At 54.1% G+C, this 20,938-nt stretch overlaps 1 protein-coding gene across 8 annotated transcripts; it reads right to left on the reverse strand.

The window, feature by feature from the left end:
• Nucleotides 1-1,704: 1,704 nt before the first annotated feature.
• On the reverse strand, nt 1,705-20,272 carry NAXD (NAD(P)HX dehydratase). 8 transcript variants are annotated; one of them, XM_082675470.1, is made up of 10 exons: nt 20,065-20,209; nt 16,667-16,817; nt 14,735-14,780; nt 13,767-13,855; nt 10,610-10,718; nt 4,971-5,204; nt 4,053-4,173; nt 2,944-3,064; nt 1,974-2,212; nt 1,705-1,843 (listed from the first exon to the last, which is right to left on the reverse strand). In XM_082675470.1, the coding sequence occupies exons 1-9, from the start codon at nt 20,162-20,164 to the stop codon at nt 2,011-2,013; spliced, it is 1,173 nt and encodes a 390-aa protein (XP_082531596.1). In that variant the 5' UTR covers nt 20,165-20,209; the 3' UTR covers nt 1,705-1,843; nt 1,974-2,010. The 8 variants fall into 8 exon arrangements, with proteins under 8 accessions (XP_082531596.1, XP_082531597.1, XP_082531595.1 ...); XM_082675471.1 differs by having other exon boundaries at nt 1,820-2,212; nt 4,971-5,075; nt 5,154-5,204; XM_082675469.1 differs by having other exon boundaries at nt 1,820-2,212.
• Between the last annotated feature and the right edge of the window lie 666 nt (nt 20,273-20,938).

The following is a 20,938-nucleotide window of genomic DNA, read 5'->3' on the forward strand; positions in this document are numbered from 1 at the left end:
GGAGCTACAGCTGTTCAGCCAGCCAGCAGGAAGCGGGGTGACCCTCTCGCCGCTTCCCCCAGCTCTCAGCCAGGCTGCCCCATGTCCACTGCTGTGGGGCTGGCACTGATCCTGTGGGCGCGGCCCCGGGCAGCAGGCCAGCACCCGTCAGGCGCCGCGCGGACGGCCTGGCTGGCCCGGCAGCCGCCTTAACTTCGTCACTGACCTTCCTGACCCTGAAAGGCAGGGGGTTCCTGTTCTACAGATGAGGAAGCCCGTGCAGAAGCTGACCTGCTACAAGGGACCCAACCCGTGAGCAGTGGAGTCAGGATCCCAGAGGGCGGGCAGGCCCCTGACATGGGACAGGCAAGCAGGGCCGCTCAGTACTGGGGGCAGGCTGTCCGGCCGGAGGCTGAGCTGGCCGCCAGATGTGCTTCGGTGCTGGTGTCCTGGCGCAGTGTCCTCAGCTGGAGCTAGAGAGCGCCTGGGTTTGCAAAGGACAAGGAGCAACTGCTCACCTCGTTCAGAAGCACGGGCCCTGAATGGTGCTTTCTCAAGCAAAGGGATTCAAGGCAGAAACACAGCAGTTCCCGTGTCGGCTAATCTTGTCTTCTATGGAAAGAAACAGCTACGTTGCGGGCTTAGTACTTCGTTTTAACGGTACTGGTAGGCAGTGGTGAAAACCACACCCTTAGACAGACGGGCTTACGTGTTTTCATCTTCCTAGTATCTGAGAATGTCCTCAGGGTTAAGTTGAGAGGTGGATTCTGGCTGTTTAAGAAAAAAATACAAAACTCTCCCTTGAAGTAAACCAGATCTGCTTTTTAATAAGAGACCATGATTTAGGCGTAATTCCCCAAAGGAAAAAATGTCCGTGACACTTAAACTCTTCTACAGTTAGATATGAAATAACAACGGTAAACATTTTAAAGGAAATCTTGAAAGTCCACGACTATTTAGAGGAAGTGGGACCTTTCTGCGGGGAGGTTTCTGACCGCAGAGCAGGAGTCCCTGGGGAAGGACAGACGGCCAGGCCAGGCCCCGCCCCACAGAAGGCGGCACCGACGCCTGAGAGTACACTCGAGCACACGTGCTGTAACCAGCCCAGCAGAGATGTGACGGGAGACAGCCAGCTCTCGGGCCACGAAGAGAACTGCCCACACAGACAGCCGCGCCCAAGCTGACCTGATGCAGATGGGACAACTCACTACAGTTTCAGAGAGAACTTCTTCAGAACGTTCCTGAAGCCACACCCACTCTCGAAGCAGAGGGACCCGCCGTCCTGCTCCGTGAGCAGGCATGAAGGCAGTGTTGGTGCCCCCCACCTGCGTGCCATCTCCCGCCCGACCCCGGAGCCCCAGGCGTCCCTCCCACTCCCATGTGCCGCGCTGGGGCCTGTCAGCCAGCACCCGACTGGTGCACAGGCCAGGGGCCCAGAGGCCCTACCTGTGCACTCGGGGGTCAGGGTCCCATTCGCTTCCCTTCTGTGATCTTCCCAGCTGCCTCCAAAAGGGTTTCAGATTTCTCATTATTCTGAAATATTTCAACCAACTGACGAAAACAAGCAATGCTTAATATTTCTGCCCAGATGTGTCCAACCGAACCACGGTTCAAAAAGAAGCAAAAATGAGCTAAAAAATGAATGCCACATCCCTTCGAGGACCTCAGTTTAAAAAAGAAAACATCACTCATGTAGACATTTGAAAACGAGCGATGGGATCCCCCCGAGAGGACTACCGGAGGAGGGGAACTTCCCGCAAACAGAAGAATCGCACAGCAAAAGCCCACGACCTCTGCTGAGCTGGTGACGGACGGTCTCACTGTCATATGATTCTCTTCATTCTTTTCTGATATTGCCCAGAAGCTGAAAAAAGTTCAGGAATACTCTGTTTCCTATCATAACACCTCCAAGCACACAGCAGCTGAGCCAGAAAGTGCTACGTTCCAAGCTCTGACACTGTCTACGTCAACCCGCACGGCACAGACTCACACACCTCCCAGCGGACTCGGATGGACTGGAGGCGGGTCCCGTCACAAATGCAGCTCCCCTGTCGGGGCCACCCCTCCTCCGTCTGCACCAGCTGAGGTTTCGAAGAGTCTGCTGAACGCGGGCCCGAGCTCCCTGATCATGTCCGTGGTGGTGGTGGCGCGGCCGTGCTTCTGGAAGGCTTGGCGGGCACACTGCCTGGTGAGCGCGCAGGCACCAAAGGCAGCCACGAGGAGCGGGCTGGACCTGCGGGGCAGCGGCGTTAGCGGGGCGTCGTGGCCACCGAAGGCCCTCCCTGTCCCTCCTGTGGTCGCCCGGGGACCCACTCTGGCAAGTTCAGTCTAATGTGCCGCTGGGCCTATTAGAAATGCCCGTCCGCCTGGAGAAAGGTTAGGATGCATCCACGTCCCGGCTGCAAGCCAGACCGGCACTCGGTCACAGGGTAAGTGCTCGGTGCTGTTCTAGGCCCTGGAAGACACCGGAGCCTGGGGACGAGCTGCTTGCTATGTTCCTGGACCCGTTACACACCCGCCTGCGCACACACACCCCGCAGGCCCCCCGGGCCAGGTGTGCTGGGACCCCGCAGCCCGGCACCGTCAGGGTCGCCAGGATGGGCACAGCGAGAGGCCGAGGGCCCTGAGGGGTGGGCTGCCCGGGCCCACCCTCTGCCGGCGACGGCAGACCCCACCGCTCAGGGCGCTGTACCCCGTGGACAGTCATCTCCCGGCACACGCTCTGCCCCTGCCTGCGTGTCCCCCGAGGCCCCGGTCCCGCAGAGCATGCGCCGCAGACCCCCGAGCAGCACCCCCGACCCCAGCAGGGACACCAGAGCCCCCGGGCGAGCGTCCTGGGACCAACCCCTGCCCTGGGGGCTCTTCTTCCATGAGACACCGGCCCCTCAGCGGAATGTTCCAAGCAGCCACTTATTAAACATGCAACTGCTGAAACAGCACGGGAGGAACAAAGACTTGACTCACCCATTGGTCTTCTCGGGGCCAGCCAGGAGGGCCCAGTGCGCCAGGACGCCCAGGGAGCCCGACAGGAGGTCCCCCTGCCCGCCACACCTGCGGCCGCTGCCCTCCCGGCTGCACGTGAGCGCTGCGGGGTGAGGGGGCCGTGTGAGAGGGGCCGTGCTCCGTCACCTTGCCCCCACCCCCGTCCTGACACGGCAGGCGGAGGCCCAGCTCCCCCAACCAGCACCGAGGGGTCTGTGGGGACAGGGTGGGGACGGTGCCCCCGGCCCAGGGCGCCCGCAGCGGCCCTGCCGGGACTTCGTCTGTGCCGTGCCGGGAAGTTTCTATCTCTTGGGGAAACGTCTTAACCAGCTGCTACGCTCTCTCTGTTAGAGTCTAGAGCACCTTCCAGCGTCTGACTCACGGGCTTCAGGGCCACGCAGAGGAGGCTCTCTGCGTCTCCTGTCCAGCGCGTGACAGCGAGCGTGTGTGTGTGACGGTGTGTGAGCATGCACACTGCTTCCTGGGCACCGGTTCCGTGTGTACAGCTCCCTCATCAACGCCTGGTGGGCTCCTGCCTCCGGGGCAGACTTCAGCAACAGGAGGACTCGTCTGCAGGGAGCAGAGGCGTCACACACCGAACCCCGGTGCGGACGCGGGCGGGCCTGCTGGGCTCTGCAGCCACGCTCGGGGCCCAGGGGCTCCCGCCCCACCGGCAGCTCCTTGGGTGTCTCGTTTTCCGGGCGTTTTTATAAAACAACAGGAAGCAGTGAAAGACTCAAGCAACTGCATCTGTGCCTCAGGTGAGGTGGCAACGGGCCTGCAGGGTCGCCCGCTGCCCAGAGCCTCTGCTCGGGGCTCTCCTTGCACAGCACGGACAGAACTGCACCCTGTACCTGGTGTCGACCAGGACCAGCATGCATCACTGCCACGTCCCTTTGCAAAACAGCGAGAAACAAGACAAAAATGGCCTTTCCAGAAGCTGTGGTTGACACGCTCACCAGGGAGTCCCTTCTCTGGGGGGTAAGTGTGCACGTGTGCCCGTGTGTGACCGTTTGTGAACAGGAGGTCATCCTGGGGCTGGTGCCCAGCGTGGCCGGCCGACACGCAGCGTGAAGCCCTCAGCCACTCACCCTGCCCGCCATCAGAGATCACGTCCTGCTCCCCTTTCTGGACCACGGTGACGTTGCCCAGGGCCTGGCTGAGTCTCTGCACAGATCTGTAGCGGTCCCTGCCATCCAGGGGGTCTCCCAGCTACGACGGAGGACAACACACAGACACAGCTGTCATCAGACACGGGAAGAGCCCATCCACCCTGACCCCGCCTCATGCGGGGAAGGGCCCGCCGGGCACCTGCCGACGGCCAAGCTCGGGCCCCACGTGCAGAGACGTTTCCGTCCACCAGCGGGAGGGAGACCCAGAGTCAGGACTACTGGCCCATGGCCGGGATTGTAAAGGTTTGCGAGGGATGCGACTTCGAGTAATAACGAGCAAACATTTACGGCACTAATACGTGAGGACGCTGGGCTTACATACACAGCTGACCCTCGAACAACACTGGTGTGAACCACGAGGTCCCACTTACATGTGGATGTTTCCCATAGTACATACCACAGCCCTACACAATCCGAGGCTGGCTGAACACGGACGCGGGACCAAGGACACGGGGAACTGCGTACCCGGAGGGCCGACCGTGAATCACACTCGGAATTTTGACAGCGCGCAGCCTTCAGCGCCCCTAACCCCCGCTGTTCAAGGGTCAGCTGTATTATTTTATTTCGTCCTCACAAACCCTATGACGCAGATTCCATCATGCTCCACACTTTACAGAGGCAGGGGCAGGGATGGAACGATCCGCCCAGGGTGCATGGTGGCAGGAGGGCGGGCTGACCCCAGAGGCCACCTTTCATCCAAAGACACGCTAACTGGAAGATGCCCCATCATTGCACGCACCCAGGAGCGCACGTGTCCACCCACCTCTGCACGTCTGTCCCCGCAGGTGCACCGCAGGATGAGCCCCTCACCCCTGCCCGGGACGTCGGCTGACTCACCACAGCCTCGGCGAGTCTGCTGAACTCCACGTGGTTGGGGGTGAGAACCGCCTTCTGGTAGCCTTGGATGAGGGCCGGCTGCTGAGCGACCAGCCACAGCCCGTCCTGCAGACGAGGACTCACGTCACCGCGAGGCCGAGGGGTCCCCTGGGAGGAGGGGACGGGAGAGGAGGCCACACTCACCGCGTCAATGACGATGGGGATGCCCCTGGTCCTGGACGCTTCTAAAATGCCCTGCGAGGAAAGGAAGCCAGGCTGAGCAACAAGCCCGTCACCTCTCAGAGAGGGTACAAGAAGCCGAGCAGTTCCTGACGGACTTCAACCTCAGGCCATCAACCAACAGGCAGGAAACAAGAAAGCAAATGCATAAATAAGCAGAAGAGACTCCGTAAGGCTGGGCCCCGGGAGCTCTGAACACAGGAGCTGTAGAAGAGAGACTCTGTAAGGCCGGGCCCCGGGAGCTCTGAAGACAGGAGCCCACGGGAACCGCCACGCAGTGCTGGGTCCCAGGCCAGCCCACGACGGACAACCCTGGGCCGGCACCTCCAAATTTCCAACAGATACTAGCCCTCAGGATTTGGAGCCGAGAGGCCTGAAGTCTCGGGAATTCCCCAACTCCTTAGTTTTTATCTATTTCTCATAAGTAACACTTCACGTGCTTTCAAATGAATGACCGTAGTAATGAACAGCGCATCACTTCTCTCTGAGAATGCTATGCTACAAGTTTGAGGTTTTTTGCTTGAAAATTATACGTGTGTCTGATCAACATGACTGCTGATTATCATGCACCAGTATCTCATGACAAGGGCATTTACGGCCACAGCACGAGAAGAGGACTCCTACCCGATAGATACTACGTAACAGAAAACTCTATTAGAAGAGAACGAATGAGATACATGACAAGCAGGGATAATTTAAAACACTGGGAGATAAGCCCACGTCCGTGAAGTAGCAGTGAGGAGTGCAACCTCACCCAGCACGGCTGCCCTGCCCGACGGCCTGTCGCACCTGCCGACGCCGGTCTGAGTGCTGGGAGTGTGCCCAAAAGCCCCTTCGGTGGAGGGTCAGGGTACAGGGCCCACGGAGGGCTCTCTCCTTAAACAGTGGAAATGCTCTGTCTGCTTGCCCCGAGTCGGGCATTACTGTTAGAACCAATTCAGATTTTCTGAGTCTCTGTACTTTCCTCCTAGAGCTCTTACAAAGACAGCGGCCCAGTGAACGTTCAGACCCGGGAAACGTGAGCCGACACCACGGAGAGCACATTAGTAACATCGCACAGTGTGACACTCGGCCTCCTGACGCAGAGAACGGAGGGCTGGTCTTGCTTCCATGGCTCAGAGGGCCTGTGCACTTGACGCTGTCACGGTCACGGCATCTGGAGGGTCAGCGCCACCAGCACGTGCCGTGCCGAGGCAGCAAGCCCTGCGCACACACACACATCCGGACAGCAACCTGCCCTAAGGGAAGAACGGGCAAACGCAGGAGCCAGCCACACACAGGTCAGGAGGGCTAACGTGGAACAGGGAGCTTTCTACACACGAGGAGGGGGAGTGAGGAGTGGCAGCTCCCCAGAGCACATCCTGGGAAGGGCAGCCCTTGCTGGAGAGCAAACTGCTACAAGCTTCTGGAGAAATCCGGGAGCATCTCTCAAAAACGTTTCAGTTTCGCACTGTGTGGCTGGACCACACTGACCCCACTCAGTGTGCTCCATCTCAGGCCTGCAGCCCTGCCCCTTCCCCTCCCGCGTGAGTGACTGAGCTGTAGCCCACTCGCCAGGAATGCGCCCAAGCCGGACAAGTTCCCTATCGACTTGACCATCTTTCTCTGATATGAAAACTGGAGGAGTGCCTCTGCAGAGACCCGCCCCCCCCGGGGCGGGGGCGGAGAAATAAAGTCCAGTTCCCATCAGTGTAGACATGCGTCTCACTTGGGGGTCAGACTCTTTCTTCAGAAATCCCCTTGGACCCCTTCCGTGCAGCTAGGGACACCTGGGTCATCTTCCACCCGATCCTGCCTGTATGTCAGTCCCCACGTAAACTTCAGAACTGCACTTCACTCAGGTGCCTGCTTCGTTTTTCAGTCTTAAAAGTTCCTTCTCAGTTCAGAGGATGTTATTCAGTACCTCCACCTTCCACAGATACTCTTTGATTCAGCAATGGAACTTCTACAAATTTATCCTAAAGAAAACACCCAAAAGAAACAAATAGATATACAGAAATGTTCAAGGCATCACTAATAGAAAAAAATGCTGTAAACAGCTGAAATGAACTAGTTAAATACATTACAGCATATTATGATGAGGCTATAAAAAGTAATGAACATCTGCATATCCTGCCAGGAAAAGCCTCCAAGACACATCCATCCATCCAGGAAAACAACACGCTGACAAAGAGCCCAGACACTAGGCGGGTCCGTCCAGATCCTACAGCCACAAACTCTGGCTCAAAACCAGCTTATGAACTGGAAGACTCAATATTGTTAAGACAGCAGTGATCCCCAAATTGACCTAGAGATTCAAGGTGACCCCTACCCAAATCCCAGCTGTCCATTCTGCAACTGACAAGCTGAGCCTAAAACTCATGCAAACTCACGGGACCCAGAATAGCCAAAACAACGCTGGAAAGAAGGAAGTTGGAGGACCCACACTTCGCGATTTCAGAACTTACTGCACAGATACAATACTCAAGGTAATGTGGTTACTGGCACGAGGACAGCTGTACAATCGATGGCACAGAAAGGAGAGCCCAGAAATCAACCCTCACACTGATGTCAACTGACTTCCAACAAGGATGCCCAGAGAATTCACTCGCCCGAAGAAGTACTGGGACAACTGGATATAAAACTGGACTGAACCCCTTCCTTAACACCATACACAAAACTTAACTCAAAAGGGACCACAGAGCTAAAAGAATAAAGCTCTTAAGAGAAAACATAGGAGTAAATATTGCGTCAGGCAAAACTCTTAGATAAGACACCAAACGGAGGTGTCGTATGATCCAGCTTCTCCAGTCTAGGTATATACCCCACAGAAATAAAACCATAAATCCACAAAAGACCTTGGAAATGAGTGCTCACAGCAGCACTATGTGTAACAGCCAGGAAGCGTAAACAACCCAAATGTCCATCAGCTGACGAATGGAGTTTAAGAACGCGGTCTCTCCATACCACGGCCCATCACACAGCAACGGAAGGCGTGAAGCGCCGACAACCTGCCACAGCAGGGTGAGCCCTGAAATGACAGACACCACACAGCATAGGATGCTGTTCCTACGAAGGTCCAGAACAGGCCAGTCCACGGAGACAGAGAGTAGGTTAGTGGTCACCGGGGTGGAGGCTGGGAGGAACGGGGGGCAAGTGCTGACGGGTGTGGGGAGGAAAACGTCCTCAAGCGGACTGTGGTGATGGCTGCAAACTCTGTAAATATACCAGAAGCCACTGAATTGTACACTTTAAATTCGTCCATGAGTGCGGCAAAGGTTACTGCCACAGCCACCCCAGCCTTCAGCAGACGCCAGCGTGGAGGCCACGGCCTCCACCAGCAATACAGCGATGTCTCACTGGAGGCGCAGATGGCGGTCAGCGCTTTGCAGTCACAAAGTACTTGTAAATTAAAGCACCTACACTGTTTTTTAGACATAATGCTATTGCACACGTAATAGACTACAGTATAACACAAACGTAACTTTATCTCCACTGGGAAACCAAAAAATTCACGTGACCGGCCTTATGACGAGAATTCGCTTTATTGCAGTGGTCCGGAACCGAACCCCCAGTACCTCCAAGGTGAGCCCGTGCAGAAGTATAGTGAAATAATCACCAATCCAGCTAACCCACACAGCCATCACCTCCCCGGGGGAGAACGTAACCTCTCCCCACTGCCCTGACGCCCCGCGCCCGGCAGCCACCTTCTCCTCTCTGCTTCTCCGAGCTCACCTATTCTGACTCCACACAGAAGTGAGATCGCGCAGCGTCTGTGCTGCTGCCCACTTCACTTAGCACCTCGTCCTACAGAGGGTACATATGTTTTAACCAAACCGTTTGAAACAGGCAATAATAAACGGACCAACTATCGACACTAAAGTTGAAAACACATTCCTGCTCCACTCCATCCCCAGTCACATGTCACGGCCACTGTTTCTCCTCAGTGATCATTCATGGGCTTGAAGAAAGTGAAATTTCCAGCCCCAACTTTAACCCCAAAGGCTGGAAAGATTTTCCGTGGAAGGGACCCTTAAAATTCACGTTCTCACTCAATTCTGGTAAAGCAAACACACGTCTGCCTTTGAAAATGTTCTTTACCCACAGACTGCTAGGCAAGTCCAACCAACGTCACAGCGCCCTGCACCTTCTTTCCCTTGAGCTTCTGTGCAGCTTAACTCAAAAAGCAGAAGCTGGGCCAGGAGCCCCTCCAGCTGCTGAAGCAAGTGGCAAATCAGGGCCACCATGACCGCTAGCCCCCTCGAGGCACGTGGCGACACCTCCCAGGGCTGGAGCTGGGGCAGGTGGTCTGGGGGCACTGAGAAGGGCCCCAACGAGGGCAGGGAGAGCTCAGCAGGTCCCTGAGATGTGTCCCCTCGGAGAGTGACACCAGGGCAGTGTCGGAGGACCTGGGCAGCGGGAACACACAGAATGTGGGGTTGGTGTGCCAACCGAGCTATTTCCCCTGATCCAGGATAGCATTTATTTCTATTTCAACTTTTTGAGGCTAAAAAATTAGTTTCATCTTCTTAGATTAAAGCAGGCATAAAGTTTCAGTAGTAAGGAAGAGCATAAATGATCAACGAAAAAGTAAACGAATGCACGTGTACCCACGAGGGTGAACTAGGGTCTCCTGCCCACTCTCCCATCACCCAGCGCCGGCTACGCTGGCTTTAGCTGAAAAGGACGGCAGGGGACAGAAGAGAGTGCAAAGGCAGCAGAACAACTGGCCCGTGGGGTCCAAGGCCCAGGGATTTCTAGACCAATGAGGACCTCAGGTGGTCAGAGGAGCACCAGGTTAAGAAATTAAACTAACAAGGGCTTTCAAGAGGACCCGCTGACGACACAGAGCTAGAAGCACCAGAACACCGTTCACGGTTCTCTCTAAGTGCACAGCTCACAGCAACGGTGAGGTCACCAGCAGCACCCTCTCCCACTGGCTCGCTGTGACAGACTCCCACTGGGCCCAGCCGGGCACCGCGCAGAGCGCTGCACAAAGCGTGGCCCTCGGCCGGCCCCGGGGGGCACTGCGCCCTTACAGCGGGCACCAGGAGCAGGCTGCCAGGGGTCCCCAGCAGGAAGGGGTCGCGGGGAGGTGACCGCGAGCCTGAGCGCACGCCCGGCCACTGCTAACCCCGCTCAGCCCGGATGCTGGGCTGGTCACGTCGGGCCCCATGGAGACTTCCTCGGCCACAGCCTGAGACCAGAGCCCCGGGAGCGAAAGAGGGCGCCGTTCAGCGGTGCCCTGCTCTGGTTTAAGCACATCCCTACCTTTACGCCTAGTGTCTCCTCTATTCCCCAGACCACGTTCTATCGGTCTCAACTCCTCCTCCAAGACGCACACAGAGCAACAAACAACGGAAAATGCAATTCCGTCAGACTCCCCCGATCTAAGGGCCGAGCCTGTGGGAATAGGCGTGGTTAATAATTCTACACGTTACCTTGACGTTTTCCAGAAGAACGTCGTCTCTGCCTAAGCCAGGCCCTACGACCAGGGCGTGCAGTCGGGGCAACCACTTTTCCACATCTTGGACGGCACTGGGGCTGTCACTAACAAAGGAAAAGAAGGGCAAAAGAGCTTGAAATTTTCATCTTTTGTTTACCTTATTAATGAAACTACAGATTTTTCCAGATTTTCCCCCAATGTCCTTTTCTTGTTCCAGGACCCCAGCCAGGACCCCACCGTAGTTGTCTAGCTTTCAACATTCAGATGCCCCTGAAAGCATTCTGCTAAGTGAAATGAGCCCAAGAAACACAAATAGCGTATGCTCTCTCTCATATGTGGGACCTTTAAAGCAAACAAACAAAACAAAAACACCGCAAAAACACAACACCAAACTCACCCATAGAGAAGAGGCTGCCGGTTGCCAGCAGCTGGCGGGGTTGGGCGGGGGGGACTTCTGGGTTTTGTTTTTGTTTGTTAAAGAGCAACAGAGCACTGACACGTGCTACAATGTGGACACCTCTCGAAAACAGGATGCTAAGTAAAAGGCGGCAGACACAAGACCTCACAAATGTCTGATTCCACGCATAAGAAATGTTCAGAAAAGGCAAATGTTCGGAAACCAAGCAGATGAGAGGTCGCCTCAGGCTGGGGTGGCGATGGGGAGGGGCTTCCGTCCTGGAGTGGTGGGAGCGTCCTAAGATTATCTGTGACGTAACAACCTGGCAAGCATACCACAAACCACTGTACAATTAAAGTCAGTGGATTTTACAGTGAATCCTATCCCAGTAAAGCCGTTCCCTACACACACATTAGCAACAGTCCCGGGAGCAATGGTGAGAGAGACACTAATACACAAGGACTGATGGGGATCGGAGGCGGCTGCAGGGAGGAGGGGCACTGGGTCAGTGGGTGGAGTTTCAAAGGAGCTGGAGGTTTTGGAACGAGAGGTGATGGTCCGGGAGGACGCACGTCCCACCTCCAGACCCAATGGCTGGGGGAACAAAGGAAAAGCCACCTCCACTTAGGAGGCTCGCAGGGGAAGCCACCCGCTCTGGGGACAAGCAGACAAGAGAAGGAGGGAGCAGCAGGGGCAGGAAACACGGTGAGAAAGTGCTGTTTTACAGGAAACGACAAAGAGCATGATGTATGGCGTGATGTGAGGGCAGCATACTCTTGGGGATGAAACTCAAGCACGGAGCCTCTCACTTGCTGGGCCCCTTCCCAGGCCCCGGGAGGGACCCCAGCAGTTTACTCGAGTGGTCCACATGTTTCTGTGAACTCCGCAAAGGTAGGCAGAGGATCTGGGTCTCACCAAAGCTGAGGCAAATGGAACTTCCTTCCCATCAGAAAGAGAGTCAATAATGCAGGGTATATAGTCATGATCATACTACACTTTTTTTCTTTTTCTTTTTTTAAAATTAAGACTCACGGGGGAAAAAGTACGTAAAACACGTTAAAATAAGACACGATGACTCATTTCAAAATGACCTGTGCCAGTCTGGTTCCATCACACAGGCGCACAGATGCAGTGCAGGCGCACTCCTACCTGTGGTGCAGACGTCCCCACCTCAGGCCTGCAGGGAGGCGTGTGCCCGGCGGCGCCCCGACCCCCCGCAATATCAGGAGCCCTCCTTAGGCCCAGACCTGATGCCTGCGCGCTACTCTGAGGCCCGGCCGCCACTCTCAGGGCCCACAGGCTACCAGACAGCCTGCTGCGCCCCCCAGCAGTCCCGCTCAGGCTGCCGGCGACCCCGCACTGGGGACCCCACACTGGGAGCCGAGGCCTCGTGTCTGGCTCCAGGCACGGGCTCTTCCAGGACCATCCGCAAAGCTCTCCACTCGGCCCCAGGACGCCCTCCAGGCCCCTCCAGTCTGCTCCCAGCCGCCAGCGCGCCGGGCCCTCCCGACCCACACACAGCTTCGCCTCCTGGTTTAAACCAGCCCACGCGCTGACAACTCCCAGATCTAGGCTCCCCTGCCCACCCCACGGCTGCCGGCACATCAGCAGGCCATGGAGATGACAACCTGCTCAGCCCACACCCTGGTGGCTTCCCCACGCTCCTGCCGGTCTCACGGCCCACCCGCGGGAGGGCGGGGCTGCACTCCCCTGCTGTGGCCAGGCTCTGACCTGCTCCTGTCTCTAGCCCAGCATGCAAGTAACCCCAGGGGCTTATCACAGCCTCCCAGTGGGACCCCTGCTTCCGCCCTGGGCCCCAAGGGCCAGAACCCTTACTATGACCCCCACGACCAGCAAAGCGTGGCCCTGAACCTCTCTGGTCACCCAGCCCCTCCCAAGCACCCCAGACTAAGTGTCCCCAGCAGGCCTGCAGCATGAGCTCCCACGCCCGCTCCCCACCAGCCCCCGTGTCTGCGCCTTCACCGGATGCCACGCCCTGCGCCACTGCCCACGGCGACCCTAGGAGCACCCGCCACACACACACACACACACACACACACACACACACGCGCACGCGCACCCAGCACTCCCCGCCCCGTCCTCCCTGCGGTCCTCAGCACCGCCTGACAAGCTGTTACCTCACTTGTCCTCCAAAGCTGTGTACATGGCCCAGTAGACGCTGACCACGCGGGCTTTTACATGTAATTAAAATCAAAGTAAAAACTCAGCTCCCGAGTCCCACTGGCCGCGTTTCAAGCTCTCAGCAGCCACAGTCTCGCACAGCACCGAGAGAAAAGCTTCCCCGTTGCAGAAAGTTCCAGGGCACAGGGCTGCCCTGGAGAGGAAGCTGCACGGGAGCAGGTCTTGGGCTGCCCAGTCAGATGCTGTCCCCGCGGAACCCAGGACAGAGTCCAGTAAGCGCTTGCTGAACGACAGAACGGTCATTACTGCTGCCATGTGAGACTCTGTCACAGGCAGGCCCACGGCCCCTCCTGGGCCTAGGACCCTCCGGCCATTGCCGACGGGCCACAGGGGCCAGCCCGGGCAGCCCTGGTGCCCAGGTCTCCTGCACACTGTCTTATTCTGACTACAGACGCGGGTTCATTATCGTTCCCTCGCTTCTTCTGACAGCACCCTCCCACCTGCCCCCTCCCTGCACCGCGGCTACTGCACAGCGGCTCCACGAAGGCGCAGAGACCCTGTGACCCAGGAGAGTGGCTACAAGCCCCGCGCCCGCCGGGGCCCCACTACTCACAGAACCGGGTGAACGATCAGCTCCGGGCTGTACGACTTGATCACAGGCGCGGCATCCTGGGTGGTGAACACGTGGGACAAGTCCGCGCCCTGAGGAGGGGCACAGGAGGCCGGCTTAACGCGGGATTCGCCCGACAGACACTCAAGAGCACTGGTGGCTCTGGTACAACCGTGCGAATTCCGCAGCACTGTCCCAAAAGAAAAGCACCCACTGCCGCAGGTAACCCACAGCCAGGAGGCGGCTGAGAGGCCTCCGGCTGGCGGCAAAACCTAAGAAAGGCCTGGAAAGAGAGGCGGACTTCTGCTGCCACCAAAGAGGCAGGTGGCCCCGCCGGCTCAGGTGGCATCACGATGAGGTCCGCAGAAGCACAGCCCATGTCACAGTCCCTATGCCACTGGGCCTCCAGGACTTGATCAAAACGCTGCCGTGACAACTGCCAAGGTTAAAAGAGGTCCACTGCTTATGCTAGGACTGAAAAGGCAGCCTGGATCACTGTGGTGAAGTACAGTTCTAAAAAAAGTTTAGTTTAAAAGAAAATGAGTCCCAATCCAAGTTACTTTGTGGCTGCACAAGAGGTCAGGGTAGATTTAAAGGTACGTCTCTCTTGGGCTTCCCTGGTGGCGCAGTGGTTGGGAGTCCACCTGCCGATGCAGGGGACACGGGTTCGTGCCCCGATCCGGGAAGATCCCACATGCCGTGGAGCGGCTGGGCCCGTGAGCCATGGCCGCTGAGCCTGCACATCCGGAGCCTGTGCTCCGCAACAGGAGAGGCCGCAGCGGTGAGAGGCCTGCGTACCGCAAAAAAAAAAAAAAAAAAAAAGGTACGTCTCTTACCACAATTACCCAAAATGCTATTCAGATTTCTCTGAATATTGAGAGAATACTCAGAAAACATTTGCTTCAGTCATATTTAAATAATCCAACTCTTTACTAGAAAAATCCTGAAAAAGAAGCTATGAACAAACATACCACTTTGAGAGCTGAGATTGCTGCAAAATAGGGGGCTCCAGTGTACCTAAAAAGAAGACATTTACAGTCAAAAACTTCTGAGAATGAGGCAAGCACACCAGGCTTATCAGTAAATTACACAGACACGCAGCACCCGGGCACGGCCCAACCCCCTGTAGAAGCTCGGGAAAAGGCTTATTAACACGGATCAGTCCCAGGAAAGCCAATCTTTCCTATGAGGCTCTGAACCATGTCAGGAGAGGCAGGTCCTGGCCAGGTGCTCCAAGGTCTCTCTGAAATGCTTATGTGCAAACTGAAGCCTTGACAGATGGCTTCAGGGGGCTGTACAGAGGTCAAACTTATCGAATTGTACATTTATAACATTTGCAGCTTGCCGTATACCAACCAGACCTCAATAAAGCTGTTAAAAAATGAATCTCCTAGTGTACAATGGTTCGGCAAGATTTACATCAACCGGAATAAAATGGTTATTTTCTATACCAGGAATAACTGATTAGAATATATGATAGCATCTACCATGCCAGCAAAAATCATAAAGCATCTAGGAATTAACCTTATAAAACACATGATAACTCTGTGGGGACATTTTAAAAACCTATTAAAGAACAGAAGAGATGTACACTTGATGAGAGGACTTAATATTATAAAGACAACACCTCTCTAGACTAATATAGACACAGAAAGCACTTCATTTATCAGAAATGCACACAGACACAAGTAAGAGAAAATGCAACACCAACCGAACAAGACTGGGGTTCTATTAGCAAGGATGGTAGGGATGTGTGTTAGGGGAAAAAACAAAGCAAAACAAAACAAAACCTGGAGGTCTGAGAAGACAGGGAGAGTTTCCCAAAGGCACTGCAGAGAAAGACAGTGTGCTCGAGGTGACCACAGGCCGGAGCCCCTGGACTGGCTGGCGCCCCAAGGAGCAGGACCCACCCCCAAGAGCAACGGTGAGCAGAGGCAGCGGTCACCTCGGACATGGGGACAAACGAGAAGAGACTCGCACGCCTCTCTCCTGCTTCCATCCGCTTGCTCGGAATCGCCTGTAACTGTGCTTAAGGGCACTTCAAGCACAGTGAGGAAAATCCGTGAACCTGACATCAGATGAGTGACGGTAACTGTTACGTCAATCCCAGGGGTGAAGAGCTTTGCTAACCCGAACAGGGAAACGCGCTCAGGGCACGCTGCACGTGTGACAGTCTCCCCAGGCAGAGCCACGAATTCGCCCGAAATGCCAAAGGACAGGACAGCGGACATACACACTCACCCCACAGTGTGAATACAAGCCTCGCTAACAAAAGAAATACATCCCCCTCACTTAGAGCAGTCACTGTCACGTTGGGTAAAGAAACACAATCTAGCTACACGTTATTTTAATAAGTACAGCCAACTACATGCTAAACTGTTGAAAATACAAGGCTAGGCAAAGAGCATATCAGTGCAAACAGAAAGGAAGCAGAAACTGAATGGTAACCAAGGTCGAATTTAAGTCAAAGGCAGCAGGTATCACAAGCAAGGACAAATTACAAATCTTTATGTGTCGACACAGCAGCATAATATATAAAACTAGAAGAGAAAAAAGGCCTCGGAAAAAAGCTAGGATCTGTCAAATTTCATAAGGAACTTGCAGGAATATCTTTAAATTAAGAAAGGAAAGCAAGCAGATGCTGAGTGTCTCTACCTTGACTACAAAGTAACCAAGGCTCACAGTAACGAACACCGTCAGTACAGAGCACAAAGTAAGAAGCAGCAGCCTCACCCAATCGGCGCCCCATGCTTTCTCTGCTACTCAATCAAACGTTCATCACTGAAAACTACTGCCGGAATATCAGAAGACACTCGGAAATGACCCCTGGGGTCCAAATGGACGGACGGAGGGACGACAGGTAGGCGACAGCCAGAGAAGGACGCTGCGTCCGCGCAACTTACTCTGGGCAGCCTCCCACCACGCCTATCCTCCCAGCTTGCCCTTTGTGCTTCCAGGCGGCCAGAGGAGGTACCACATTCCTCACCAGCTGCAAAGCAGCCTCCATGTCCGTCACTGAGCGTGCTGTATGCAGTGGAAATGCTCGATTTAAAACTGAAAAACAGGAAAATGTTCAGAAAGGTAAGTGTCTACCAGCATACATCAAAAACAGACTTGAACAAAATACCCCATTAATCAAAACACTTCCTAAAGCTGGCTTACTATGAATGCTGTAGATTTTTATCCAATGGTTTCATCATTTCATTTCTATAAGCAAATGCTGTTCAGAAGTAACAACACAACACTACTAATACCGTCGCATGGACCAGATTTACTTCGAATGCATCAGACGTCTTGGAAGTCTACTTAAGCTTTCAGAAAGTTTTTTTTAACGCACTGTTACTTAATGAACTACACATATTTCATCATAATCTTCCTTCAAGTTTATTAGGTCTCTTCTCCCCTTTGCTACTTTCCACGGTCTATTCAAGCCAGACAGGTGGTTCATGTTATTCCCAATTCATTTTCCAGTCGTGGTTCCAACACTCAATTAGATAATCAAATAACCTGGAAATGGCATTCTAAATAAGGAACACATCTTACACTGGGTTCAAAGTGGCATTTTAAAATAGTTTGATCATTGAATTGTCTATAAATAGCTAACTTTAATTGGCCTTTCTTGAAAAACTTCCTGTGTTGCATGTTTTCCCATATTATTAAAAACAGCTCAGCTGTGAGAGAAATCCTGTGTTCTATAGAGCCCAATGTATGAATAGATAATAAAGCATGCATTTTCTCTAGAATCAAAGGATCTTTGCTGATACGAACAACATTTTCACAAAAAAGGCATCCAATATTTTTATCTTCCCATTATCTCAGCAGCAGAGGAAAACCAGACGTGGGTCACAAGTCCAAGTGAAGAACAGAGACTGACTCAGCTCCATACATATGGTAAAACAGCTTTATCTTCTATCACTCTTACAATTTTACTTTTCACTCAACGACGTTACTCACGTAATTTTCCTTAATAAGCAGATGTAAACGCCTCCTTAGCCAATATATCAGATGGATGCTTAGACCCAAGATGTCCTACCTTCTTCCAAATCAACACAGGATTAAAACTCCAAACAGAATCACCGTAACCCTAACCCTTTGGCCGTGAAAAGGCACAAGCCTTGCTCAACCATCAGTCCAGCCCCCGACACCTCTGCCCCGGGCCAACCTGACACAGTGCCGGGCCACAGAGGCGCTGACCTAACAGAGCAATCAGCTCTCACTCCCCGCCCCCGGCCCCAACCTCCCGCACCCCAGACTCCCAGCCACGCACTCTCTTCGCCACCGTGCACAGCGGCCCTGAGACACTCTTGCCCAGGCTCCCTGGCCAGCTGCAGGACAGGAACCGCAGCTGTTACAGGCGGATTTCAGGACGGCCCTGTTGACCACTGACGAGCTGTCTGTGCGCTTACCGTGGTGCTTGCCATGCATCTGTGTCAAACTTGAACACACCTGGCATAAGGTGACTGGTCAATGTGAGGATATCGGAGAATGGTCTCTCCTCCAAATGCCCCAGAACAATAAATACAGGTGCTTTTTAAAGTCTGGAAATTGTAAAGACAGAATCCAAACTCACCAGTCACTCACGGATCGTTCTGAGTCCCTTACAATGTTTTGGGTTTATTAGCTGCCATCACTTTAAGCAGCCGGCCACACACAGAGCATCCCAAGACCACCCCTGCACCTTCTGCCTCCACAGAAGGAGGCATAGCCCCCACCTGTGACTTAAGGGCTGGCCTCCCACCCTCAACCACCTGGAACAGAGTCTGGCACAGAATAAGCCACTCAATAAATGCCTGATGAATTAACGGCATCTTGCCTCACTCTCCTCATTGGGAGCCAGTTTATCCTTCTTTTACAGACAAGGAAACTGAGGCTCAGAGACAGACCTGTGAAGATGCTATGGTTACGAACGGATAAGCCAGGGCAGAAGACACCATTTTACCAAAATGCTGCCATTTTCAGGCAGAAGAATTTTTTTTTTAATCAAATAATCACGCCACCAACCAAAAGACAAGTCAAATCCTTCTCAAATGCCTTCTGAAACCAATCTGGGATGGGTAAAAAACATCACTGTTGAGAAGTACAGCGTTTTCACTTTTTAACTGCAATTATATGACTGCAAAGCACAATCCCCCCTGCTCATTAGGGTTTTGTAACACTCACCTGAGATCAACACCTGTTAGTGAGAGGGCCAAAGGAAGGTCAGTTCAACTTCCCTATACTCCACAGAGAATCAAGTTTCAGCTGGCTTACTGACATGCACCATTTGGACTTATCCACAGAAATATTGAAATATAAACATCAAAGTTCTTAAGGATAAAAAGGCCTTGGCAAGAGGCAACTTGAAATTTATCCTAGTAAGTAATTTGTCTTCATACAATTCTGAATCTAGAACAGGTCATATCTGTCTGGTTTTGTTTGCTTTAAAGAAGTGTGGCTGAAGAGAGTTAAATAGATTTCTTTATTCTGGGCTGTTTTCTAGAATTACTTGCCACTCACAACTTTGCAATACCAATGTTTCTTGCTTTAATTTAACGTGAACCGTAGCTAATTTGGAACATGTGACAGCAATCTTTAAATTAACTGAGATGCCCTAAAGCTGGGATGGGAAGCCAGTTTTTGGTAAACGCTCCGCAGTTCGGCCTAATAATGAAATCTCAAGCCGACTCAGAGAGAAATCTTGCTAACCAATCACGGAGTGTACGAATTTAAGACCAACTGCGACAGATAAAGTATCTCCGAACAAACTGGTGCCCAGAAGCGCCTGGGCTGGTGTGACTGAGTGAAGTGCAGAAGTTGAGGGGCCCCTCAATGCTCCTCAAATCTCCTGAAACTACGGTGCCCAAAACCAAACAGCCAAACCCCCCTAACAGTTACTCTCCGTCCTGCCTGCTGCTAAGGACTACAGCCAAAGCGCGTTTTACCATTTCAGCTACTTTCTGGCTGGGAACCTTGGCTCAGGACCTCCTCCTTTACAAAACAGCAGCCTCTCCACGTTGTTGGGAGAAGTGAGATAATACAACACACTGTCCAGCGGTTTGAAAACTCTTAGGTACAATAATATCCGCAGGGCAAGAGGAGAAAACCATACAGGAGGGGATGGTGCTCCAAGTCGGACGCACTTGTCCCGTTTACGCCTCATTCTTTCTACACAGTGCGCTCTATTCAGCAGCCAAGGCCTGGCCGGGGTCCTCGGGGTCCCTCGGTTAACCCCTCCCCAGGTGGACCCAGGACCCGCGGCTCCGCGCGACCCCGGCCCCACGGCGGCGCCTCCCGCCCGGACGAGTAGCCCGCGGCCGAGTACCTGCGTCCAGCGGCGGCCCGTAGAGCACGAGCGCGGCCGAGAGCACCGCGACAACGGCGGCGCCGGCAACCGCAGCCCCGGCCCCCACCCGGGTGGCCATGGCCGGGAAGGCCGGTATCGCGCTTACCTCCCAGGCAGCTCCTGACGGCCCCGCAGCCGGAACTCACAGCCATCCGCGGATTTCCGGTATCCCGGCCGCCCCCGCGCGGCCGCGAGACTCACCGCCCTCGGCGGACTTCCGGTATCCCGGCGGCCCCCGCGCGGCCGCGGGACTCCCCTCCCTCGACGGACTTCCGGGCTCCCGGCCGCCCCCGCGCCGCCGCCGGAAGCGGGCAGCCGACTCCCAGTGGTCCGAGGTCCGGAGTCGCCCCGCCCTCGGACTGGCCTCTGCCGGTCAAAGGTGGCCGGAGACGGTCGGTTTCATCTAATTTAGGTCTCGGCTCAACTGTCGTCTTATCCGTGCGAATCCTTTCTTGCCCATTCTGTATAAGAGAATTCACACCCCCTCTCCCGCCATCCTGCACCCTTGCCCTGCTTTATTTTAATTCATAGCACTTTTCACTACTTGACATGTGCATTCATTCATTCATTCATTTTCAAAGGTCTAACCCTGACTAGAAAGTTAGCTCCAATGGAAAAGCTTTATTTGTTCTGTGCTGTGTGCTCAGCACCTGGAACTGGGCACACAGTAGGTGCTTTTTCTCTCTCCATTGAGGTATAATTTACATGACAATTAAATTCACTAATTTTAAGTGTACAGTTTTATGAGTTTTAACAAATGTATATAATCAGGTAATCACCACCGCATGATTTAGGACATTTCTATCAACACACCCAAATCATGCTTTTGATGCTATTATTATTTTTTAATTTT

Source organism: Grampus griseus, assembly GCF_964374135.1.
Source record: "Grampus griseus genome assembly, chromosome: 18".
NCBI lineage: Eukaryota > Metazoa > Chordata > Mammalia > Artiodactyla > Delphinidae > Grampus > Grampus griseus.